This window comes from Stegodyphus dumicola, chromosome 10, assembly GCF_044657685.1.
Source record: "Stegodyphus dumicola isolate Sdum_Otavi_A_Nest chromosome 10, ASM4465768v1".
Lineage (NCBI taxonomy): Eukaryota > Metazoa > Arthropoda > Arachnida > Araneae > Eresidae > Stegodyphus > Stegodyphus dumicola.
In genome coordinates, this window is record NC_140777.1 from 182,935,693 (window position 1) to 182,954,872 (window position 19,180).

The 19,180-nt window shown below is 35.6% G+C and overlaps 1 protein-coding gene across 9 annotated transcripts in view; it reads left to right on the forward strand.

Moving 5' to 3' along the window:
• Nucleotides 1–19,180, forward strand: part of LOC118193858 (disks large homolog 1-like) — an 816,267-nt gene that overhangs the window by 569,485 nt on the left and 227,602 nt on the right. Inside the window, exon 1 of one of the 9 annotated variants that reach the window (XM_085825980.1) lies at nt 8,527–8,788. The exons of the other annotated variants lie outside the window; for them this stretch is intronic. Coding sequence (XP_085682106.1) covers nt 8,729–8,788 — 60 coding nt within the window. The 5' untranslated portion in view covers nt 8,527–8,728. Of the gene's footprint in view, nt 1–8,526; nt 8,789–19,180 lie in introns of those variants that run through there. 9 annotated transcript variants of the gene reach the window in all.

A 19,180-nucleotide genomic window follows, 5' to 3' on the forward strand; every position in this document is an offset into this window, starting at 1 on the left:
TGCAGTTCTAGCTCATTAACTTTAATTTCTAATTTTAAGATATAGAACAATGTGAAAATTTTCAGTAAGTAACAGATAAAATGACAACGTCACGTGCAAAGCAAGTAAAATGAACGTTTCTGTTATAAAAAGAATACGTCGAAACGTTTTCTTTTTTTTCTTCGTCTGCATTTGTCCTGTCTATTTTCAGATACACTGTTTAAAAATATTTGGTAATTGTAAAATTATTAATTAGTTAAAGAAATATCAAAACTGCTAAAATTTTTGGCGACCCCCTGCTGCCTATCCTGCGATCCCCAAGGGAGTCGCGACCACAGTTTAAGAAATCCTGGTTTAATTAATATCTTCAATGATACATAGTAATCTATACATAGTAAGCTATTTGTCAACTGAATACAGGTGTGACGTGAAGCTAACTCCTTGGTGTCATTATAGTGGCTTATTAAACTAATCCGTTTTTTCGTTAAATAAGCCAGCTACGTATTTCATAAAACATGTCCATTATCTTTATTTCTGGGTTTGGATGGGAGTTCTGGGGCGTTAATTTCTCTTGGATATTGAAATTTGAAATATTCTAAACATCAGCTTGTAAGGATCCTAAGTTTTACTAACGTTTATTTTATTTTAAATCTTTACTATCACTTCTTATTTTCTACTTCCGGCCAGAATTAAAAGCTTTAACTTATTTATGCAAATTTGTCTTGCGAACGCCAAGTACTTAAGTTGTGGCTTTTTGCCAAGCGAGAGAGAGGAAGGAGTTACTAGAAGTAGGCCGCTTGCCATAGTAGTTTTACTTGGTTGCTGGTTGCCTTCAAGGCCAGAGGTTTAATCCTCTTGATAATTTTAAACGTATCGTAGTTTCAGCAGCTCTCTGTACTACATACGGCTTCTTGTTAATTTACGGCCAATCTTCAAGTTAGGCACTTGTATATTAATCCAAAGTTAGTTTTAGTTAATATTTTTATATTCTTACATTCAGACCACAAGTGGTTGGTCTCTGTATTCCGAAGTCCGGAAATCATTGTAAAGAGAGAAAAATAAAGGGTTTCGTATACCCTTCCTGTGTGTATTGCCTACTTCCCAAATTTATTGAACATAGCTTTAGTAAGCTCCCTGTTCCGAGTCAGGACAAGTAATGTTCCCAAAGCAAGTAAGAAGGAACACAGAACCTGATAAGCTGTAAAAATGAATACTCGCTACATTCAGAGAAAAAAGACAGCAATTTTTGTGATCTACTAATTACACAATTATTTACGTAAATAATTGTGTAATCAGCAGATCAGATAATTTGATTACATAATTATTATTTACATTACACAATTGTTATTTATCTACTGATTACGTAAATAATTATGTAATCAATAGATCACAAAAACATTATTCTCTTATCATTATTAACATTATTCTCTTAAATATTAAGTCTCATTTTAGTTTAATGTTCAGAAAAGCTGCCTAAACATCACGTCCTAGATGTTTCCTGATGTTTACTTTCTCTACTGTTCCCAGATTCTCTCACAGTCTTATGTTGCTAGTCTTATCTCCTTTTGTTAGCGCAGAAGGGTTATTTATTTCGTTTTGGCAATTTGCGTCGAAAACTTTTAAAGTCTGAATCACTTTTCAAATTGCTGCCAGTAAATATCTGTGCCAATGTTAAAATGTTTAATAAATGGATAAACGTTTCTCGCGGTGTGATAAAACAACGGTACCTAGAACCATCCAAATTTCAATTACGTAATCCTACTGCGAATATAGGCATCTGAATGCCCAAATTTGAAATTTGGAATTTGTTTTCTTATCCATTTCATATTTTGTAAAACTTTAACGAAATTTTTAGTAGCATGCTCAACGATTTAAAAGCGAGCCATGGCAACACTCTACGGGGGGGAGGGAAACCCTTTTTATCTCCAGCGCGGAACTGCCTATCGGAAATTCTAAAGGTATAATCATTTTAAAATTATTTTGCGACATTTCTATTGAACTGAATTTTATGGTTTAATTGCGAAATATTATATTTAATAAAAAAATAAGATGTTAAACAAAATGTTAAATAAAAGGCCCCTTTGGGCGTAATGTAAAACCTTAGTTTTCAGATTTTTTTTTCAAGCAGTTTATTTTTTTTTTATTTTTTTTTCTTTAATTTAAACGTTTTGACTAGAGATCCTCAACAGTTTTGTGAGTTTTTTTCCTGGATAATAAATGCCGGCGGATGACTTCTCTCGCCTCTTTATTTGAATTTACGTTATTTGAATATCGTACATATTATTACCTAGGCGCAATTCCGTTGTACGAAACATTATTTTCTCTGTAATTCTAATTATTAGAATGACTTATTAATAGCAGAACATCCCCGCTTTCATCATTCGCGTCCTTTATGACATGATGATTAATTTCCATAATCATGCATTTGCTGTACAGAAATTGTCGCTCGTCGTCTGCGTATCCGGCGGGAAGACGGACAATGAAGACCCATTGAGACAGACCGGAATTGACGTTTCGGACGAAAACGTCCGAAATGTCATCGAAATAATCTTACTCTTGTGATAGATTGCGATGCCGGCCATCCGATAATGATGAGATATATTTTAAATCAGAAAGTTGCTAGACTTCAAGACTGCTGCTTCAAGACTTCGCACACTTTCTTTGAAACTATACACAGTACAGAAATCAGAAACCTTTGCAAGTTTTCTAGATACTCCCACTGTATTTTATGGAGCGTTTTCAGTATTGTAACAGTAAAACAGTTAAAACGATTAAAGAAAAAATTTTTTAAATTAAAATTGCAGTTCTTCGTAAAAACAAGCATTTCGGCCAGCAGGGAACGAAGCAGATTTTTTCCGTGCATAAAACTGAAAGTTTCCTTTTGGTCCGTCTAATCGTTTTGGGCAAAAAGACACCGAAGATGCAGAAAGACTTAATTCACTATTCTGTTAAGTTTCAAATGTAAGCAAATATGACTGTCATGGTGAAAACGTAGGCTTATCCGCACTTAAGCAACTTTTAAATTGCTGATTATTCTGCAAGTATAGCATGCAGATTAAATAAAGGCATAAAAACCTTATCCGAGTAACAGAGTGCGTATAAGTATACGTATATACCTTTGGTGCGGCCGATTGGACCCATACAGGAATTTGCACAACTACATGCTATAGCAGTATTTCAAAGTTTTGAGGCTACTCGTTCTTGAATTACGCGAAATACATACGTACGTACAGACGGGTCACGAAAATCTCCTCTGAATCCATTTTAAATCGTTTTGGGTAAAAGAGTCCTTTATTCTGTCCTTACGTACAGATGTCACGCCAAAACATCGTTAAATTGCATTCGGTTGCGGTCAAAATGGATATTTTCGTTGAGATACGATACCCGGAATTTTTCGTCATTACAATACTTCCTTTACTTCTTACAAGGAAGTAAAAAGATAATAATACAAAAAAAAAGTCCAAAGGGGCGTTTTTTTAACATTTTGTCTGTTACCTTTATTTATTAAATACCATGTTCTTCGGACTTAAAACATAAAATTCAGTTCAACAACAATATCGCAAAATAATTTTAAATTCAGCCCATCTGTAGAATTTCCAATAAGCAGTTTCCCGCGCTGGAGATATTTTTTTTCGTACAGTGTTGCTATTACTCGCTTTGAAATCCTTGAGTTTCTTAATCAAAAATTCTTTAATATGACAAAATATGAAATATATAATAAAGCAAATTCTGAATTCCAAATTTGGGCTTGCATATGCCCATGTTCGAGTGGAGACGTATGTTATTAAAAATTGGATAGGTCTAGGTACCGTCGTTTTATCATAGTGCGAGAAACATGCATACACTTATGCAGATTCTTCATTATTTAATTTCTTTAAATATAACACAGGTCGATAATATTGGGTGGAAACAATTTTAAAAATGATTCTCTGTTTATAGTGAATCCACGCAAAATGCCGAAACGAAATTAATTACCGTCTGCGCAAATTGCCTCTTTAGGTTAACAAGCATTAAAACATTAGCATATTTAGCATTAAACGGCATTGAAGATTTATTTGTAAAATTTTATGTTTATAAATTTCTTCCATCTATCATTTCGTGCAAGTGTTAAATTTATTTTCGATAACTTTGAAATTGGAAATACCAGGAATAGTTTTTAACGGCATTGAAGATTTATTTGTAAAATTTTATGTTTATAAATTTCTTCCATCTATCATTTCGTGCAAGTGTTAAATTTATTTTCGATAACTTTGAAATTGGAAATACCTGGAATAGTTTTTTATTTGTCAAATGCCAATTACATTGGCCGTGAGGCCAATACCAGGAATAGTAGTCTAGGAATTAAACCCTGGAGGTGTATTTCTAAAACTGTCATTATAATAGTGCATTAGTGTTTTACATACTAAGCCTGAAATACGTGAAATTGAAGATTAAGCTTCAGCGCCTAAACTGCGTGAAAAAAACAAAAAGATTGGAACGCGGGAAATTGAAAGCCAACTTTCAATATTTAGGGAATAAAGTTCTTAGCCAACTTTCCCCACCTCCGTGTACTACAACGCACAATTTTCTTGGAGTCCTTTCCGAACCATCAAAGCCGTTTCGGTTTGTTCACCTACACTGACAAACGGGAATGCTTCAGGAACACTTTCGCGTTCACCCACGTGCAAAAATCGATGCCGTTGAAAATGCTGAAACTGCTCCAGCGTATGTTTCGGAGTCGATAAGAAGTGACATTGGAACACTAAATGTTCCATTTTGTCTTCTTTCCTACCACCCCCCCCTCTCCATGCCCGTCTCTTTAGGTGTAGGGAACCTCATCATGAACCTCTAGAAAACAATCGGCTTCGCTGATAAGAATTTCCTTTTTCTTCGCAATGAGTACCGTATCTCTCGACTTCTTACGCGTTTGATTGGAGAAAGAAGTTTTCTTGATACTTCAGATTAAAAAGTAGATGTTTGCAGTGTAGAAAAGGAGATAAAGGCTTTTATTTTCGCTGCAAATGTTTTTAACCGGATAATGTTGTTTTAATGAAAGGTTGAATTTACTTCTAAAGCACGTAGTGATTTTTCGAGGGACGCATTTATTTAACTGATTTCTGAAATTTCTGTGAGGAATTTTATACGTACGTCGATGATGTACAATTTTTATTTTGTAAGTCGCAAATGGAGAACTTTTAATTCAAATACAGAGGGTATTTACATATTTCTAGAATAATTTTGAGGCCATTTATAAGGTATTTCTCCCGCCTTCTTAGCATGCCTTCGTGGTGTAGTGATCAGCACTCTCAACGCGTATTCCAGAGATCCGCGGTTCGAGTCCCGGCCAGAGTATTGATCATTTTCATCTTTCCTGCTTTCAAAATACCTAATGTCTCTACAGTGGCGCCCGAACTAAAAGGTGGTGAATGATCATTCTTCACCACCAGAATTTGGCCATTGGGTCCTCTAAAACCCTAGTCGCTCTTTAAAAGAGGAGAGTATATAAGGTATTTCTCCTTCCTTCTTTGCATGCCTTTATGGTGTAGTGGTCAGAACGTTCGATGCGAATTCGAAAGGTTTGCAGTTCCAGTCCCGGCGAGGGCATTGCTCATTTTGCATCTTGCCTGCTTCGAAATACCTAATGATTCTGCACATTTAGTTAATGTTTGAAATGTGAACAGTATACTTTTAAAATCTCCCAGCATTTTGCTGGAGTAAAGTCTGCATTGGAAGTCTGACGAAGTCTGCATTGGAAGGGTTTTCGTAAAATTCCCAGGAATATTGATTTCCTTTCCTCTTCCAGCACTTTCCAGACTTCCTCAGTCGTAGCGGAATGAGATTAGAAACAGCTCTTTTTACGAGACCAAAAGCACAAAAATATGTAAGTGAAATATCTTAGAATTTCGCAGGAATGCATTTAAAACATACACTTTTTCACAAAAAAATCGAAGCACCAAGAAGGACTTTTGCGATCGCGACGAAATTTGGTATGCAAAAACAGCTTGATCGGAAATGAAATGATCAAAGTTTCAAGGCAAATAAATGAACAGGAATTGCGATCATAGCGCTCATTTCTAGTGCGCAATTCACAAAGCACAAATCCAGTAACAGAGGCTAAAAATTTATCTCTTTTTTTTTTTTTTTTTTTTTGTTGTTGTTGTTGTTGTTGTTGTTGTTGTTGTTGCCACTATAATTCCGTAAAGGAGCAACGAAAGAAACCATTAAGACGATATCGAATACCATACAGACAACTAAACGACTTCGAACGTGGTCGCATTGTAGGGCTGCGTGAAGCTGGTGGTCACACCGAACAAGAGGCTGCCACCTGCAGCGTACAGACACTGCTGTGCAAAGCTTGGCAGGTTGCTACAAGGAAATTGCCGACGAAATGAAGGCTCTGGAAGGCCAAGGAGCGCAAATGCGAGGCAAGATAGGATGATTGTTCACCAGGCCTGAACCGCCCCAACGGTATCATTGTCGACTATTCAACGCGTCGTATAGTGTTCAGCGATGAATCCTGCTTCACTCTTGAAGCAGATGACCACCGTGTTCGTGTCTGGAGAGGACGGTGCCAGCGGTCCTAATCATCCTTTGTCTTACAAAGGCATTCACTGGTGTGATGGTGTGGGGCGTTATTTCTTATGACAGCAGGACATCTTTAGTCATTCTCCGTACATCTTTATCAGCTCGACGATATGTTGATACCATCCTGCGGTCGGTTGCATTACCTTTCATGGCACGTCATCCTGGGGCAATTTTTCAACAAGATAATCCCAGGTCACATGCCGCTCGCATATCTCTGGACTGTCTCCGTGTGGTTGATACTCTTCCTTGGACAGCAAGATCACCAGATGTTTCAACAATCGAACATGTCTAGGTCATGGTAGGCCGCCAGATTCGGGCACCACAAAATATGGCAGATCTGGAACGACAACGGATGAATGCCTAGCAGAATATGTCTCAGGATCACATTAGGAACCTGTACCATTTCTTGCCTCGACGAATTCAAGCATGCATTGACGCCAGGGGCGGTTCTACCAACTACTAATTTGAACACTCAGTGGGTGATTGTGAGCCGTGAACAGGTACTATGACCTTGATTTTTTAATCATTTTATTATCTGTATATGAGCTATACACATATTTCATCAAAAACAACCACTTCCTTCACAGTGCTTCGATTTTTTTGCAACAATGTGTATGTGTAAAATATAAAATATCTATCTTTCAAAATCTCACAAATAATAAATTAATAAATAGCCTGTAGAGACATTAGGTTATTTCGAAGCAGGAGAAATGAAAAATGTGCTATGCCCTCACCGGGACTCGAACCACGAACCTCTCGAATAGGACCCGAGCGGGCTGACCACTACACTACGAAGGCATGCTAAGAATTTTTAAACTAACCTAACTTTTAAATTGTTGATCATTTTACAATTATTGCATGCAGATTAACTAAAGGGATGAAACTCTTAACTGGAAGATAAGAACAATGTAATTAAATCATTTTTAAAACAGAAATGCACAATTTAGCATCATATAAGAATAATAAACTGAGCTCATGTAGCCGATTAACAGAGTGGGTATAGATATATATATATATATATACATATACTTTGGTGCGGCCCATTGCAACCAAAAAGGGAGGTTCACAAATGCATTTTATAGCAGTCCTATATACAAAATTTCAAAATTATGAGGCTCCTTGTTTTCGAGTTGTGCGAGATATATGCATTCGTACTTATGGACGGACGAACCGAAATTGAATCCATTTTAAATAGGTTTTATAATTCGTTTTGGAAAAAAAAAAAAAAAGAGTCCTTTATTCTGTCCTCGCGTTTAGATATGTCAGGTAAAAACATCGTTCAATTGCATTCGATACCGATCAAAATGGATATTTTCTTTGAAATATGATACACGGAATTTTTCATGATTGCTATACTTCCTTGTACGAAGTAAAGGAAGTATTGTAATCACGAAAAGTATAAAAATACGTAATGTAGATGTAACATTTATGTACTGAAATCGTTGCGTAATACGACAAGCTATACACAACTTTCATGTATCCTTGTAAACACAACCATCCTATCTGCGACGAAACTCAAACGCAGGCAACATTCGCGTTATCAGCTTTAAAAAAAAACGCGTAAAACGAATTATGCAGCAACTTCGTTTAGACGTGCAATAAATCGTTTTACCTTCCGCTTTCGTCACTAAATATGTCGTCTGACACGCGCTTATTTATCAAAAAAGGTGTCAGGTAAGTCATATAATTTGGCTTTGGACTTTATTGCTAAAACTTCTCGAGTTTTTATTAACTTGAAAAGATTTTAAGGTGACTCTTCACGCTTGGTGCTTTATTGCCTGTTTTTGACTTAATCATCAGCGTCTCACCTAACGACAAATCACACACAGAAAAAGTCACTGCCACCTCCACTCGAAATGTGTCGCTTATCACCTGCCTCACATTTTTTGGTGTCCTTATCTCATAAAAAGCGGTTTCTGGAGATAAGGTTGCCACAGTTACGTTTCCAGCAGGTCATATTTGGAATCATTTTTTGAACGGGAAATAATGTGGGTACGATTTTTGTGTTTTTCTGTTTGTGTCACGTACGTACATACATACAGAGGTATTAGTGATAAGTGAAGCTGTGTTTTTCGAGAGAGACCTATGGATACGTATTCGTGAAAAAGCTGTTTTTCTGGTAAGGAATAATAATGGGAGTCTGAATTGGACGAGAGTGTGGCTTTTCGTAATATGAGAGCAGACAATGAGAAAGTGGCTAAGTTTGATTTTTCCTCCGAAATATGATTACCGTGTGAGAGATGTGGTAAGCTTGCTTTTTATGCTTTATTGTGAACTCGTTTGTTGAATTATTACAAGTGACTGTTCAAAATAACACTAAATTTTTTTTTAAAAAAACTCTGAAAGGTATCCGATTTTAACCCTTTGTTGCATACAAATAATCTAGAGAAGTAAAAGGAAAATTTTTGTGTTTTTCTACTTAAAATAACCTTAGTAATAATAAAAAAAATTAATTTTATTCAAATTTCGTTTTAAAAAATGGCTACAGTTTGTTCACTACAGTGGACAGCATGCTTAAACGTACATGCATACAAATCTCTTACCAACGATTTACGGTCATTGCATTTGAAATCGTTTCCTGTTTTGTTTGCATGCGATTATTACCATCTTTTAAATGGTAAATCTACATCTGACATTTACATACAGATCCCCCAAAATACCTTCATTTCGTGGATTGTGATCGAATTCATTTTCTACGATTTTGTAACCTGTACCTATAGGATTCAAATGTCTAATGTTCTAGAAATTCCTTGCCAAACAAACATTTCCAGTGGTGTTTTGGCTCGATAAGCAGTCCATTTGGGTTTCAATTCACTCTTTTCGGCAGATCTTTATCGACCCACTCCACAATTTTCTCAAACTGACATTTAAAATAAAATGTCTAAAATGACTAATTATGAATAAAAAATGGCAGTCTAAGAAAATGTAAGGAATATTATATAATGTTTACTATGAGAAATTGTACTAACTTGGAAACAGAAGAAGCCGTTTCCAAATAGCAATGCTTTACTGAGTGATGCTATATAGCCATCCATGATCGACAGTTGAAAGTTCTAATATTAAAGCAGGAATGGAATCTGTTAAGGCATTTACAGAAGAATAAACAAATTTAAACTTTTGTCTACTAGAGTGGACATGATGCAACAAAGGGTTAAATTACGTCCAAAGCGGCAATTTGCACTGAAGGAATATTAATTTTGTTTTGGCATTTTGCGTCGAAAACTTTAAAAGGCTGTATCACTTTTCAAATCGTTGCCACCATATATTATCGCCTTGTATTATATTTAAAGAAATTAAACAATGAAGAACCTGCATAAATGTATGTATATTTCTCGCAGTGTGATAAAACAACGGTACCTAGAGCCATTAAAATTTTAAATAACGTTATCTTCCATAGAATATGTGAAAGCCCTAATTTAAATTTAAAATTTATTTTATTATCGATTTCATATTTTGTAACACTCCAACGCATTTTTGATTAACAGACTCAGCGATTTCCAAGCGAGCAATGGCAACAGTGTAAGGAAAGAGAAAGCATTTTTATCTCCAGATTCTTCGTTATTTAATTTCTTCAAATAAAATACAGGGCGATAAAATTTGGTGTCAACAGTTTGAAAAGTGAAATGGACATTCAGAGTGATTCGACGCAAAATCGCAAAACCAAAACAATAGTTCCTCAGGGAAAGCCCCTTTGAACTAAAATAAATAAATAAATAAATAGAATTAAGTTTAAAAAAATCTGATTTTTTGTCTGGAAACGTATGTTAATGCGTTCTGTTGCAGCCGAACGGGTGCCTGCGCGGGCATTTTGGTTTCCCCATGTGTAACGTGTATATGAGCCAGTCTTCCATATAAAATCTCCACCCCCTTTATGTATATAATTAAACGTGCTGTGCCATAAGTACACAAACAGTTCGAATTCTAGCGATCGGGTTTGATGATATGGCCATTTACGTGGTTTTCCCCACGTGTAACATGTATATGAGCCGATGTCCTCTACAAAGGTAACCATCTTACTGCGTGATGCAGCCTACAATAAATAATTAACTGTCAATTTTTTTAATATTTTAGCACAAAAGTGTTATTAATTTGGAAATGCGATTTTGCGTTGTTTCATTTTTCATTTAAGCCTAGTGCCATTCGTTAAAATTGTAAGAAAATTAGATAATTGGGAAGCAAGAGAGATGAAAAAACAGCAACGCCTTCGCCGGGAATCGAACCACGGACCTCTGGATTACGCGCCCAGCATGCAGATCACTACACTACGAAGGCACGCTGAGAAGGCGGAAGAAACACGTTATATAAATGATCCTCAGACATTGCGTCATTTGTTTCAGATTCTTTAAACAATTCATTGTTGTTATTTGTCTTTAGTTCAAATCAGAACAATTTTACGTTAATTTTCCGTTTCACAACGCGGGATAATACGCCTATAAAATATATTTTTTTTCGTCATTTTACAATAGCAGAAGCAAATTAACTTTCGAAAAACTTTTGCTGTGGACATTGGGCAGATATCATATAGAGACATTTGAAATAGGAGAAGTAAATGGGAGATTTAAATAACCAATGTTATTTTTGCGAGGGGCCTGACATTTTGATAGTTAAGAACTACCCTAACTTATCGGTTATTTGGCCATTTCATTAGCGAGAACGTAACCTAAGGTTCATGGGGGCGACCAAATTACATTAAAGATAATGGACAATCTGTGACTCAATTTTGATAGAGGAACCCCCCGGGGGCATGAATGCCTACCAACAACCTCTCGACAGGATTATCCACTCAACAGTATCTTAAGTACCCACAGGCCGCAAAGGTACTATACGCTTATAAATATGTCTTCTACGAGGTTCAAAAGCTGGGTCCAAGTTACGGCGCTCTCTTACTATTATTATGACAATAGGGCGTGACCTAGTGCATAAGCGCTCCCTATACTTTATTTTAATTACAATTTAAAAAGGTGCTTTTAAAAATGGAGTAAAATTAGAGATATGGAAAGTTTCAAAATTTAAATCCTTAAATATTAAATTATCATTAATGATCGTTATATAATTAAAGTTAATTTCTAAATTAAACATTAAATGTTAATTTCCAAATTAAAAATTTTAGGCAATAAATTCTTATCCTTTTCGTAGAATAATTCAAATTGTCAAGCGTACTTCACGGAATAATGTCCATTTATTTTTGCATTTGCGTTCTAGAAAATGTTAAATTTTATTCAATACCGATGTGGTAAAATAATTAGTTTTCTTGCTTTGCATTTACATGTGAGACTGCACTTTTGAACACAGCCGTGTTTAACTGTTTCTATAATTAACTCCGAGAATAATGTGATTTCCTGTTTACAATCCCAACTTCACTGAGCCAAAGTCACTGTTTTATTCCGACGGCAGTTAAAAAACGTCAGGAAAGAAGAATAACTCATATTAAAATTAACACAAAATACTGCAATCGAACTCCGCTATAGCGAATCTCCGGATATAACGAACGAACCGCTTTGTCCCGTCCATTTTCTTATACAATCAATGTTAATTTATACTATTATGGCGAACCCCCAAGAATATGAAATCGGATATAAAGAGCAGTAAGGATATCTTCAGATGAAATCTTTTGTATTTTTTGGTTTTCATATTTTTATATCTCTGCAAATTTTAAACGAAACATTAATAACCATTAAAATTATTCATGTTTAGAGTATCAGGATCTGTATTCAACATTCCGTCAGTAAAGGAAATTGTCTTTTGTTTTCATCCTCACTTTTTTCTGTGTTCTAAACAAAGTATATATATGGTGCACATAAACACTGAACCAAAAAGTGCGAATAGTTTCTCTCATTCCATTAAAATTCTTTGATTAAGCTGCCGAACAGATATTGGATAACATCTACAGGTGACGAAACTGTCTTTCTTTTTTATATTTTCAAGAAGATCTAAATGTCATTTGTCATTTGACCAATACGCTACGCTCTGTCAGAAATCTATCTGTACGACGAGCCACTTGAATTTTGTCGTCCAGGTCTGGTTTCTTTTACCAGTTATAAGATATTTCTTCCCCTTTCTTGGCATGCCTTCGTGGTGTGGTGGTCTGCACGCTGGGCGCGTATTCCAGAGGTCCGCGGTTCGATTTCCTGCGAAGGCGTTGCATATTGTTCATCTTGCCTACTTTCCAAAAAAATATCTAATGTCTCTAGAATGTCGCCCGAACTAAAAGGGTGGTGGATGATGATTCTCCATACCCAGGATTTGGCGATTGTGTCCCCTAAAAACCCCAATCGCACTTTGAAAAGGGAAGTATATATTGTATTTCTCCCATCTTCTTGGCATGCCTTCGGGGTGTGGTGGTCTGCACGCTGGGCGCGTATTCTAGAGGTCCACATTTCGATTCCCGGCGAAAGCGTTGCTAATTTTTCATCTTCCCTGATTCCAAAGAATAACTAATGTCTTTACACAAAACCCGTTTACTAAAATATTATTTCAAGCACGTACAAAATATTTCGCGTTATAATTTTGCTCATTTCTCTTGTATTAAATGCAGTTTTTTATTGCTAGAGAAAGCCTTATCAAGATTGTTTCAGCATTTTTAGAGTATATGTTATCAGCATGAATTCTACGATAACAAGCAAAGTGACTTGGCAAATAAACGCTGTTCCGCCAACATCTGGATCCATATCTGTTTTTTGCTGCTAAAGCAATTCCGAACAATGGAATATCCCACTGAATTTTTTTACTTTTATGGCCTTTCGAACATTCCCCTCACATTCTTTCATATGTAAGTTGCTATTCAGTTTCAAAAAGATTTTTATCGTCTGATAGCTTTTTAATTTGAATTCCATAGTTTTTTAACATCTTCTGCGTCATCACGAGTTTTTGTTGCGTTTCTCTTAAAGACTTGATTTAAGGCGAATAGAAAAACCTGATGTGTACTGTGTATTAAATTCAAGTAAGTTACTTAATGATTAAATAGACGTGCCAGAATTGTTTTAAATAAACTCCAGTCTAAAAAATTAGATCAAAATACTTGAATTGCGAAATGTAGCCAAGACTATTTCTTGCACGTACTTGAAGGAAAACTTTATATTTCAGATAGAAAATAAATATGAATTGGAATTATTTTTCTGTGCTATATTATTATTATTGTTTATACATAAAGTGGGAAAAGTCTTTGGTAAACGAAAAGTTAAATTTATTTAAAGTATTTTTACTTCTTTGTACGACATAAAGGAAGTAATCCAATAGTGAAAATTTTCGGGCATCACATTTCAGCGGAAATATCCATTTTTACCGCTATTGAATATAATTTCAAGCTATTTTTGCGTGACATCTATACGTAAAAAAAAGTCACGCAAATACGCACCCGTTTTGGTATAAAGGGCTCTTTATACCAAAACGGGTTGGAAAAAAGATTTAAAATGAATTCAGAAAAGATTATTTCGTGACATCTGTACGTACGTATGTATGTATCTCGCATAACTCAAAAACGAATAGCCTTAGAATGTTGAAATTTTGTATATGGGACGTCTATAGGATGTAGCTGTGCGCCTCCATTTTTGGTTGCAACCAGCCTTACCAAATACACTCATGTCCATAAATTAAGGATAATTCGGATTCACGCGGAAATCGAACTCTAAAATAAATATATCACCTGTAAAATCACTACACACATCTTCAAGAATCATATGCAAATTTCAGAAAGTAACCAGATGACACCGATGGTACGTCACAATGACGAGAGTGTAAGAGAGTGATATATAAGGGATACAGGCAAAGTAAAATTGTTCGCAGGCGCTTTATAGGCATTTCAGTGCAATAACCGAATAGTTATGACACAAAGGACGCATTTGGATGATTTTTTACGTGGTAGAATTATCGGCCGTCTGGAATGTGGGAGTACCCAACTGGAAGTATCAAACGAACTTGGAATTGCCCAGAGCTTCATCTCCAGGCTTTGGCAACGATTACAAGATGATGGATGGTATTGTGAGTAGACGTTGCAGCACAGGTCGCCTCAGAGTTACAAAGCCGAATGAGGACCAGTATTTGGCAGTTACTGCCAAAAGAAACAGTCGTAGCACAGCCTCAGACCTGTCTCGTCAGCTCTCTTCGGCCACTGGTACGACAATTTCAAGGCAGACTGTGTACACACGCTTAGAGCAGATTGGTCTGTATGCTCGTAGACCTGTTAGATGCGTTCCACTTACTGCAACTCACTGTCGCCTGCGGTTAGCCTGGAGTAGAGAGAATGCATTGTGGACACCGCAACAGTGGGCTTGTGTGATGTTTTCCGACGAGACCAGGTTTAGCTTGCAGTCTGATTCTCGCCGGACTTTCATATGGAGAGCTCCAGGTACCCGTTACCACCAAGAAAACATCATTAAACGACACCGTTACGGTGGCGCAGGAGTGCTCGTTTGGGGTGGAATTATTCTGGGTTCCAGAACTGACCTGCATGTTCAAATTGGAACCATAACAAGCCAAATCTATCGGGACGTCATTCTGGAACAACAGGTACGTTTGTTTCGGGGCGCCATGGGCGCACAGTTTGTGTTTATGGATGACAACGCCCGTCCTCACCGTGCAAACATCGTAAGCGAATGCCTTCAATCGGAGGCTATCACCCGTATGGAATGGCCAGCATTCTCACCAGACTTGAATCCAGTAGAGCACGTGTGGGACATGCTTGGCCGACGAGTTGCAGCCCGTCAACCTCCTCCTACATGTCTACCGGAACTTCGGGGAGCATTGCTTTTTGAGTGGTGTAATATCTACCAAGATCAGATCGATAGTTTGATACTCAGCATGCCTAGGCGTTGTACGGACTGTATTGCATCGTCTGGGAGACATACAATGTATTAACAATCATACCAACCATTGTTTTTTTGTAAATAGTATTTTTTTGTAATTTCCTCCAGGGAGAAAAAATCTCTAATTTTTTTAATAATATCAAACATGTAGCATCTTTTTTTTGCTCTTTACCTTTTGTTTAATAAATAAACTTTACAAATAAATTAAATATGTTTTGCTTCTAACTCTTCCTTTGCTTGATTTTGCATTATCCTTAATTTATGGACATGAGTGTACATATACATATAGCGACTCCGTTACTTGTCTCGGTGAGCACAGTTTTTTTATTCTTATATGTTCTTATTTCTGTTGTTTTTATTCATTGAATAAGCTATTATTCTGAATTGGCTCTGGATTAGTTTCCTTTCATCTCTTTTATATTCTTTAGAGATTATTTTCTACGCTATTACACGCCATTTTGTTTCTGCTTGGGATTAATATTTTGCTTCTTGTTTTGTCATTTATTATTTAAAAATGTTTTCAAGTTTTTACCGTGTAACTGTTACCTTCCGCTTTCCAACTTTAATTTAATTGTGAGCTTTATAAATTCTCTGATATTTTATAAGCTTTTTCTTCATTCATTTTTTTTTCTTTTTGGTCGAGGGCGCATTTTTATTTTCGCATTTAATCCTCTTCTGATCTGCGTATTCTCTACTCCATTTAATCCGCAAATTTAAAATGTTAAAATTAGAAAGGTGACGCTTTTAGTGATGGAATAAAAAGTCAAATATTATAATGGTGGGGTATTTATTATACATCGATGAAAGCCAAAATGTTTGGGGAAAAGGAAGCGTAAAGTCGCTTACAAAGACAAGAGAAAGGTATATATTCCTTCATATTTCTTCTACGAGTTACAATTTTAATCTTTCCTTGAATCATAACATAATCTCATGTTAATATTTATACTTATTTCTCATCCTTTGTTTAGTGATTCAAAAAAAAACACTCGCAGAAAATTTATTGCATATGGTTAAAATACTGCGTTATGTACATCCATTCGAATAATTATCCGTAATGAAAAATCAAAACGCAAAAAAGTTGAAAATTTCAATTGTATTCAAAGTTTTCGCAGAAACTTCGTGGCTCGAGTTTGCATACAACTTGCAGTAGCTGAATTTAACTGCTAGACGCAGCGATTCTCAACCTCTTGACTAACGCTTACCATCTAAACAAAAATTGAACACCTTTACTACCACCGCTACAAAGTACTACAATTACCACCGCTCTTGAACAAAGATCAGATCTCGTAAATTTACGAGTGTTAGAGAAAAATCTCAATTAGGATGTGGGGTTTTAATTTTTTAATTTAAGATTTAAAATACTTTGCTTCTTTTCGTACCACCTATTTTTTTTCTTACGTACCACCTATTTTTTTTCTTACGTACCACCTATTTTTTTTCTTACGTACCACCTATATTTTTCTTACGTACCATCAGTAGTACGTAAGAGACATACCACCGGTTGAGAACCCCTGCGCTAGAGGATGTTCTGTACTTTCTCGTTCAGCAAATAACCTTTATCAAAATCGTTCTTCGGAATAAATATCCAAAACTAATTTTAAAAAAAACTGAAAGTTTTCAGATTTTATATTACGCCCAAAGGCACTTTTGTTAACGTTTTGTGTGTTACCTTTATTGATTAAATATCGTGTTCTTCGCACTGAAACCATAAAATACTATTCAACAGCAATATCGCAAAATAACTTTATGATGAGCATATCGTTATACTTTCTTATACATAGTCTCGCGCGCTGGAGATAAAAATGTTTGTTTTTTCGTACAGTGTTGCCATGGCTCACTTTGAAATCGTTGAGTTTGTTAATCAAACATTCGTTAAAGTTTTACTAAATATGAAATCAATTATAAAAGAAATGCCAAATTTTAAATTTGGGCTTCCAGATGCCCATATTCGCTGCAAGATTTCGTTATTCAAAATTGGATCGCTCTAGGTCCCATTGTTTTATCGCAGTGCGAGAAACATACATACATTTATGCAGATTCTTCATTATTTAATTTCGTCAAATATAATGCAAGACTCTAACATTAGATGGCAACAGTTTGAAATGTGAATCAACGCAAAATGCCAAAACGAAATTGATATCTCTTCTGGGCTAACGCTCTTTGGGCTAATAAAAAAAAATCTGAAGGGTTTCAGATTTTAACGATCGACCAAAAGCCTGAGCTTCCATTCTACTGTTATACTCACTTCTGCTAACAAACCCTCTTTTCTTCTTTATTATTAAACGCAACTTTCTTCGCAGTTACACCATATACAACTGAACGGAAAAATTTTCGAAGCAATATATGAGATAACGTTTAGAATTTCCAATGCAGCGTTGAGTGTTGGAATATATTTTTCTGTTTCTCTCCCGATAATTTCTGAGTTCATCATACCAATGTTCACTTTTTACTAAAATGACTTTACAATTTGTTTTGAATTTTTATTATGAACGTTTTATGTGTTTATTTTATTTATTAACTAGCAGCTGCGCGGCCAGCCTACGTCTCGCTTTTAAATGTACCAGAAAAATGCCTGAAGGGAACACCAAACTTTAAATTTACAAACTGCGCAGAATTTTACTCTGCAGAACAACTTCATGGGAAAGATAAAACCCCACAAATGTCTTAAAAGAAGTTTTTCATGTAACAAAATTTTAATGAAATAAGCAGTATCCTTTAATACAAATATTAATTATCCTAATAAATAAATTAACCAACTTCCCGTTGCCTTCTCTCCACAAACGTCCAGTATCCGAGAGAAACATTGAATTTAAAAACTGCACAGAATGATCGCCCTCATTTTTCCGAGTGGCAACGGTTCTGATATCAGCAGCAATGGCAACAATTTCGAAGTTTGAAAACATCGCTTCGAGGTGCACTGGATTTGTCTGCATGCACCTATGTACCAAATTTCGTAGCCCTGGGTCTATTAGATTACGCACAGCACGAACAAAAGACACATAGACTCTTTCTTTTATTATATGTAGAGATCATGTTCTTCGCACTTAAACCATGCCATTCACTTCAAGAGTAATATTCCAAAATTTTAAATTGAGCCATTCTTTAGAATTTCCGATACGCAGTCTCACGTGGTGCAGATAAAAATGTTTTTTCTGTCTAGCGTTGCCATGGTTCGCTTTGAATTCGTTGGGTTTGTTAATCAAAAATTGGTTAAAGTGTTACAAAATTATGAAATCGCTTATGAAATAAATCCCAAATTTGGATTTCCAGATGCCCGTATTCGAAGTAGGATTACGTCATTGAAAATTGGATGGCTCTAGGTACCATTGTTTTATGACAATGCGAGAAACATATATCCATTTATGCAAATTCTTCATTATTTAATTTTTTAAATATAATACAGGCCGGTAGTATTCGGTGGCAACAGTTTGAAAAGTGAAATGGATATGCAGAGTGATTCGAAGCAAAATCACAAAACGAAAGCAATAGTCCCTCAAATCCCCTTTGGACTAATTATTTTAATTAAATATTAAAAATGATCCTTGCGCTCTAATTTTCAATATTTTTCCTTTAAGATAGTTGTAAAGACTTGGCAAAAGTTTTTTGTGTATCCATTACTAAATTTGATGGATCAGACATTTTAATTTATACAATTCATAGTTTCATTTGTTTCACAACGTGGCCAGCCTTCGTCTGGCTTTTAAATGTACCGGAAAAAATGCCTAAAGGGTATCCCGAATATTAAATTTAAAAACTGCACAGTTCAACTCTGGAAAACGACTTTATTAAAACCAAAACACAAATTTCAATACAAAACACGAATTTCAATAAAAATG